The sequence below is a fragment of the Saccostrea cucullata genome, unplaced genomic scaffold, assembly GCF_032062105.1.
Source record: "Saccostrea cucullata isolate Sc308-1 unplaced genomic scaffold, CSIRO_AGI_Scuc_v1 ctg6492, whole genome shotgun sequence".
Classification (NCBI taxonomy): domain Eukaryota; kingdom Metazoa; phylum Mollusca; class Bivalvia; order Ostreida; family Ostreidae; genus Saccostrea; species Saccostrea cuccullata.
Window position 1 is genome coordinate 23217 of NW_026928260.1, and position 7906 is coordinate 31122.

The window sequence follows — 7906 nt, forward strand, 5'->3', positions numbered from 1 at the left end:
CAATGAATTCACATTATAGTTCCTTGAATGGCAGATGCGTTTTGTAAAGAAGAGTTTTAGTTAATTATTGCCTCACTCAGAATCTTTTTAACGAAGTAGAACGTTTTCTGTGAACATTTATGGTTTAGTGCTAGATTTACTTTTACAAAATTTCTCCTTTTGCGTTAATTATTCATTAAAGTAATTGAAAAAACAAGTTTCGAAGTATTTATTCAGCGTTTATTTGTTGTATAATTGTTAATTTAATCCCGTTCCATAAATTATTTTTAGAGGTACGTACCTACGGTGTATTTGATAAGGGCACATTTGAATTGTTTTCATTTTGTTAAATATATTATATCAAATTTTGTTCAGGAAAGGATTTAGAAAATGATTCTTCTCCGTGGTCAGATCAATCTACAGAACAATGTAGCCCTCAGCAAACACAACAAACTATAGGTAAGCGGATATAAGTAAAATAAATGTACTTTTTACTGAAACTTGCTTCATTTTTAAAACTTTTTTAACAGTTTAATTCTTTTAAGACATTTCATACAATGTAGTACTTGAGACAATATCTATTACCGTCGCATGTTTTTTTTTCCAAATATATATTTTCAGATGAGACAACAAACGAAGAAACTCTAAGAAGTAAGTTTAATATATTGAATACTGTTCGTTATTTCCCTATCCTTCATATAACACTTATCATAGGACAGAAATATAGCGCTCTTAGAATCTCGATGGAATTTCCTATTACTTGTACATAATTAGGACTGTATCAAGATTAATTTCTTTGAAGTTTTATTTATACACTTTGAATGGAACTCTTTTAAGGTGAATTAAATTGAGTAGCTTTTCAGAAGCCTCAAAATGAAAATAAACAGAATTAGGAATTAGATAGTTTGAATTGAAAACCGAAACCTAAATTTTAGAGTAGATACAAAAATGCTGAGAAAACTCTCATTCTCAGAAAATTGCAATAGCGAAACTAGTCCCCAACCTTCATGTGTAATCTAATTTGTTTTCCCAGATAATTGAAATGCCTTTATTCCATGAAAAACCATGAAAAACGGAAGCGAAACAAAAAGCAAACTTGATCTCATCGCATCAAGGTTAAGTCATATAGCTACCAAAAATCAGATTTAAACGATTTAAGAACGAATTAAGGTTCTAAAAATTCAAGAAGAGCTGAGAACTAGAACCCAAGATTCGTAAAATTCCGAAGTTGGTTGACGAAAAGGGTAAAAAAAAAACAATAAAAAAACAAACATGACGGCACCCTCAAATCAAATATATCGATAAGTATAAATATTAGTATTATTTATGGGCTCAGTAACCATTTCTGCACAACAGCCCGTTCATTTCTTTAACCTATCTAGTTGAAATATCCCATCTTTAAAAAAAAAATTAGTCGAGAATCTGCTTCTTTGTCCAGCTTGAGATATTAGCTACTTTGTATTATTAATTACTTTGATTCAAGTTCAACTTTTTTCGTTCAATATTTTGAAAAATTAATACTATTGCTGGTATGTTCATTTATTGTGTCTATGATTTGCAATGCAGTCTGCTTTGTCGTACTGAACCATAGTAGGTCTTTTGGTTCGCCATAAAATTGATTTGCCCTATATATTAATCCTGTTTGCTTTTTTAAGCTTTTGAATATTTTTTTTAAGTTTGTGATTGAACTAATCAGTAGTATTGTTAGACATTATGTTTTGTGCGCGTGTGTGTGTGGAGAGGGGGGGGGGTGTATTCATGTGATGAAATGTCTGATGCAAGAAAATCCAGCTTTTATTATTAAAATAGGCGGCCAGAACTCCATGAATTATTTCTGGAAAGTACGATTAAAACAAAAATAAAAACAAAATCAATGTCACAATCCCATGTTACGAAAGAAATGTGTAGATTGGCACGAAACAATATGACCTTCAACCAGTCGATCAGTCAAATCTTATATAATCAGTTAATTTTGTGTTTAAAAGAGAAGATAAATGAATAAAAAGCAAAACACAGTATCAAATCCTTTCCTATTTCATGATGTTTGGGTTGAAAATCTCCAAACAATCTCAGAAAGTGTTCCATGAGTGTGAAGAAGAGAAATACAAGACAATTTTAACACACGCTTTGTTTGATTTCATCTCAGAATTAAAATTCTTAAAGGTCATTTAGACCAAAATCATACGTTAGAGGAAATAAGTAAAATAAAGGTACTTTTTTCTTGAAACTTGCTTTATTTTATAAACTTTTTAAACAGTTTATCTCATACAATGTAGTACTTGAGACAATATCTATTACCGTCGCATGTTTTCTTTTCAAATATTTATTTTCAGACGAGAGAACAAACGAAGAAACTCTAAGAAGTAAGATTTTAGTTTAATTTATATAACACTTATCATTGGACAGAAATACAGTGTTCTTAGAATTTTGATGGAATTTCCTATTACCTGTACATTATTACGACTGTATCAAGATTAATTTCTTTAAAGTTTGTTTTATTCAGGCACTTCGAACGGAACTCTTTTAATTTGAATTAAATGTAGCAGCTTTTCAGAAGCCTCAAAATGAAAATACACAGAATTAGGAATTAGATTGTTTGAATTTAAAACTGAAACCTTAATTTTAGAGTAGATACAAAATGCTGAAAAAACTCTCATTCTCAGAGAATTGCTGTAGCGAAATTAGTGTCCCCAACCTTCATGTGTAATCTAATTTCCCAGATAATTGAAATGCCGTAATTCCATAAAAAACCACAAAGAACGGAAGCAAAAAAAAAACCCCAAACTTTATCTCATCTAATCAAGGTGAAGTCACATAATTACCAAAACCCAGAAATTTAAACGATTTAAGGTAGGTCCCTACTCGTGGAATTAATTGGTTAATAGTGCAATTTTTGTCCTGATTTACATTAAGGTAAGTCACTCCTCAAGTTTGTTATATCAAGGATTTTTTGAGAAGTATTTTTTTGATAAGTACCCATAAAGTGTAATTCAAAATTGCAAAGAAAATAGGGGGTCAGTGTGCATGCTACTGATCTACGGTACATTTAAGTTGACCTTTTTGCACTTACATTTCATCTCTTTGGTTAATTACTTTAACCCTTATTATATTTGATTAGATGTAAGCAAGGCAATAAATATAATCTTTTTTTTTGTAAAATAGTTTGAATAATATTTAACATTATAAAAATCTTGCAAATTAATGCACGTAAATTATTGTTTGACCTTTTTGCACTAAAAATTAACAGATTTGGGGTATTAAAAAACTTAATAAGCAATAAAAAATTTTCTTATATCAATCTTATATCGACTTGAGTGCTGATCAGTCACAAGCATCGAGTAGTTTAAAATAATGAAAGAAAAAGGTGGGGTCAGTGATGTTAATTTTGAAATATTTGTCAAAATATGTGATTTTCAGGCTAAAAATGGTGTAAATTTGACCTTGACTTCTTTCATATATTTTCATTTTCTGGGAAAGTTTGTTGAGGGAAGGTGTGAAACTTAGTCTAAAAATATAAATTAAGACCCATATTAAATATTTTTAGCAATATCAAAACGGAAAATATTCTCCAAGTAAAAGTATGTGAGGCTAAATTTCCATTACATTAAATTTTATAAATGTGCAGATTTGCAAAATTTTCTGCTAAATATCCTTCCACCAAAAGAAATAGTCCCTCATAAATCTTGCTTCTTTGTTGATTTTTGGGCAGTTTTTTCATTGAATGTTAAAAAATTTACATTGTTGAATATAAATATGTCATAAAAACTGAATTTTGGTTAGTAGTTTTGAAGTAAAAGCTTCTGCGTGAACTTTTCTAAAAAGCTGAGGAGTGACTTACCTTAAGGTCAAGATCTAGTAAATAACTTGAGACTAATTTTTTGGTGCTAGATCCATTATGACGTCATAATCAATTTCAACTTTCTTTTTCCCGTACTTTACGGCACTAGCAGAATTATGTAGAAAATAGGGTATTTTCATGTCATTCAATTTGAAATCATAAGAAAAATAAACCGGATACCTATATTACCTTTGATATTGATTTAAAGAAGGGGCCATGAAAGTACTAATTACCGTTTTCTGAGAGACTGTAGGCAATCTGGATACATTTCCTTTGCCGAATACGAAAAAAACTCCCATATTCATGGGTATTTTTCTTAATTTTTCATTGAAAATGATAGTTTAAAATACAGTTTTTCATCTTGTTTACCTACAAATTATGCCCCGAAACATCTTATTTGACCAATCTAAAGTTGTAAAGCATGAATAAAGGAATTTATTTCTAAAGTTTGATAAATCTGTAGGCACCTTTCATTTACTAGATCTTGACCTTAAGAGATACTTTATCTACTTCAAAAGCACAAAATGTAGATAGATAATCTCTATATTTAAAGAGATAGGGTGTAAAACACTGGTGTACCCTCTTGTACAACAAACAAAATCCTGACTGTTATAAAGACGGTCTACATTTTATGTCATAGCACACGGCAAATAAATTCTTTTGAATATAAATCAGAAGGATAAGGATAATATTGAATAATTTCAGGCTTCGGTACAAATTACTGGTTGAAACTTAGAAAATATCGAAGAATTAATCTCATTTTAGTAAAAAGTAGCAAAGCTCAAAACTCAAATAAAGCTCTCTACTAGAATAATTTATTTGTTTACCCTGATTTTTTTCTCTTTATTTATGTCAACGGATGCTTGAAGGTTCTTTTAGGCATGATAAATGTATTGGTCATCTGTTTTTTTACCGATATATGGGGTAAAATATACAGGTACCCCCATCGCAGTTTAATAGCTAGAGCCTTTTATGTCAACAAAAATATTTATAAATCAGCTAAAAAGTGAAATATTCTTTTTAAAACAATTTTATCAAAATGTGTACATCTGTTTCTAATCATAAACATAATTTTTATTGTCACATAAAATTCTGAATATTTTATATACAAGGGGGGGGGGGGGCATGTCCACTACTTATGATACGACTTTCTGGATGCTTATTACTACTTACAAAAGATTATTAGCAAGATATACAATATTTTGCAAGCAAAATTATGTCTTAATTTTCATATACAACATCAGTAGCCTGTGTTGATCTTTTTATTATAACTGCGTACCTTCATTTGTATGTAGAAAATTTGCCGTCAAAACGTAAGTAGGAAAATCACATCTGCATATCATACCAATTGTGCGCAAATAAAAACAATGAACGAAAAGTGTTATTTATTGACATAAGAAATTATTTGCTACATTTTCTGTAAATAGGTATCAGAAATATTGGTTGTACCAATGCAATCATAAACGTATAGTATCAATATAACATCCTAGGTAAAATATATCAGAATTGACTGGTATTCGACCTGGCGCTTGTTTTTATACTGTATAAATCTTAGTCTTTGCACGAAAAAAAAAACTCAATCATCTTTATACACCACTCCAACACTTCTGTAGACATTGTTTAAGTTCTTGCTAATGTTATCAAGCTCCAAACATCTCAGTATTACATTAAGTTACAACTCCATATCATTATTCGTAGGGCACAAAAGTAGTCCCGGAGAATTGACACTGTATGGAGTTTGCTAATGTTATATGAACCATAATATTAAAACCGAAAACGGCTAATTCCGGATTCCGATTAATCACGAGTAGACCCCTACTTTAAGAACGATTTAAGGTTCTAAAAATGCAAGAAGAGCTGAGAACTAGAACCCAAGTTTCGTTAAATTCCAACGTTTGTTGACGAAAATGGTAAAAAAAACAATAAAAAACTAACATGACGCCACCCCAAAACCAAATACATCGATTAGTATAAATATTAGTATTATTTTTGGGCTCAGTCACCATTAGTACACAACAGCCCCTTCATCATTTCAGTTCATCTAATTGAAATTTTCCATTTTTTTTTTTATTTAGTCAAGAATCTTAATATTATGAAATACAAATTATGAAAACTAATAGCATTTTTCTCGAAACGGTATTCAATTTCTGTATTGTTCCCGTTATCATGATACCGAACCCCTTTTCACGGAGAGGTCGATCATATGTTCCTCGACCAATGAAATCTCTCTTACGTATCATGCGTCCTTGTTCTATTTGAATATTTTGCAGCTGTATCAAAACTGTGAAATTTATTTGCCCAACACCTCCCTAACGCTTGTTTATCCACCTTGAGATATTAGCTTCTTTGTATTATTAATTATTTTGATTCAAATTCTTAAACTATTTTTTGCCCAACACCTCCCTAACGCTTGTTTATCCACCTTGAGATATTAGCTTCTTTGTATTATTAATTATTTTGATTCAAATTCTTAAACTATTTTTCGTTTAATATTTTGGAAAACTAATAAAATTGTTGTTCATTTATTGTGTCTATGATCTGAAATGCAATCTTTTTTGTCGTATTGAAGTCTAGTAGGCCCTTTGGTTCGCCATAAAATTGATTTGCTCTATTTTGCACCTCCTATTTTTCTTTTTGATCCGACACATATTTTGGGTTTCCCAGCCACAGCATAACATGGACTTTGCCATTATAACTATTTTTAGACTGCCATGAAAAAATATGACGAACAACCAATCGATCGGTCAAATCTTATGTTAACAGTTAAAGTTATGTTTTAAAAAAGATTGATTGATTGATTGTATACTGTTTAACGTCCCTCTCCAGAATGTTTTACTGATATGGAGACGTCAACATTGCCGGTGAAGGGCTGAAATTTTAAATAAGGTCTATGCTCACTTACGGCCTTTAAGCAGGGAGGGATCTTTATCGTGCCACACCTGCTGTGACACGGGACCTCGGTTTATACGGTTTCATCCGAAGAACCGCCCCATTTACGACAAGCAATGGGGTACTGAGGACTTTCTAACCCGGATCCCCACGGGGCTGTTGAAAGCAGAAGATGAATGAATAAAAAGCAAAACACAGTATCAATTCCATTCCTGTTTTATGATGTTTTGGGTGGAAAAACTCCGAGCAAACTCAGCAACTGTTCCTTGAGTGTTTAAAGGAGAAATAAGTTACAAGTTTAATACACGCTTTGTTTAATTTCATCACAGAATTAAAATTCTTAAAAGTTGTTTAGAGATATTTGTTAAGTATAAGTAGTAAATAAATATTAAAATTATTATTTATGTCATTTTAAAAAATAAAAAATGTAAGTTATTTCATTCATTTTTATCAAGAAGTCCACGCTGTCATTATGCATGCTGAAGCAGACAGAATGTCAGCTCAAATATTCAAAGCAGAATTGAAGAGATCGGCCCATGATATGGAAGTTGAGATGCTACAAGAATTCTCCCATCCGGGAAAAACACACTTTGAGAACCTTGACCAGATTTTTGAGAATAATCATTTTGTATTTTTATGGGTTTCAAGGAATCTCGGAGATGAAAAGGAGCTCCTACAAATGTTTTTGGCAGATATCTCTCTAATAGAAAGTAAATCAAGTAGTGAAAGATATGATAAATTCATTCCAATATGGGGACAGGCAGATGCAAAATCTCTGTATTCAAAGTTCAAACCTTTTACAGGGTTTAATTTTCATGGCGTCAAAGATGACTTCAATAAGTTGAGGTCGCTTCTAAATCAGGCAAACGAAGATAGTGACGATATTGATTTAAAGTAAAATAGTTTGCTATGTTGTGTTAGACCATTGATTAGACAGATGTTTATCCGTGCGTCTGTCCGTACCATACATCACATATGGAGAAACGATGTGCAGTTCATTCGTGATGTTTCCACGTGATTAATTTCTCATTTCATTATTTTTTTTTAATATTTAAATATGAAATCGATCTTTTTAATTTTTTTTTCTACAAGCCCTGGTCATAGTTTTATGGGTAGAAATTTGATTGTCAGTTTGAAATTCACGATACCTTTCTTTTAATAAGAAGGTAACACGAATGCAAGAAATCGTCGTTTTGAAGT

At 31.1% G+C, this 7906-nt stretch overlaps 1 protein-coding gene across 1 annotated transcript; it reads left to right on the forward strand.

Moving 5' to 3' along the window:
* The first annotated feature begins 359 nt into the window (after positions 1 to 359).
* LOC134276939 (uncharacterized) lies at positions 360 to 7604 on the forward strand. The gene is made up of 4 exons (XM_062759215.1): positions 360 to 438; positions 601 to 630; positions 2313 to 2342; positions 7162 to 7604. The coding sequence occupies exon 4, from the start codon at positions 7179 to 7181 to the stop codon at positions 7602 to 7604; it is 426 nt and encodes a 141-aa protein (XP_062615199.1). The 5' UTR covers positions 360 to 438; positions 601 to 630; positions 2313 to 2342; positions 7162 to 7178.
* The last annotated feature ends 302 nt before the right edge of the window (positions 7605 to 7906 follow it).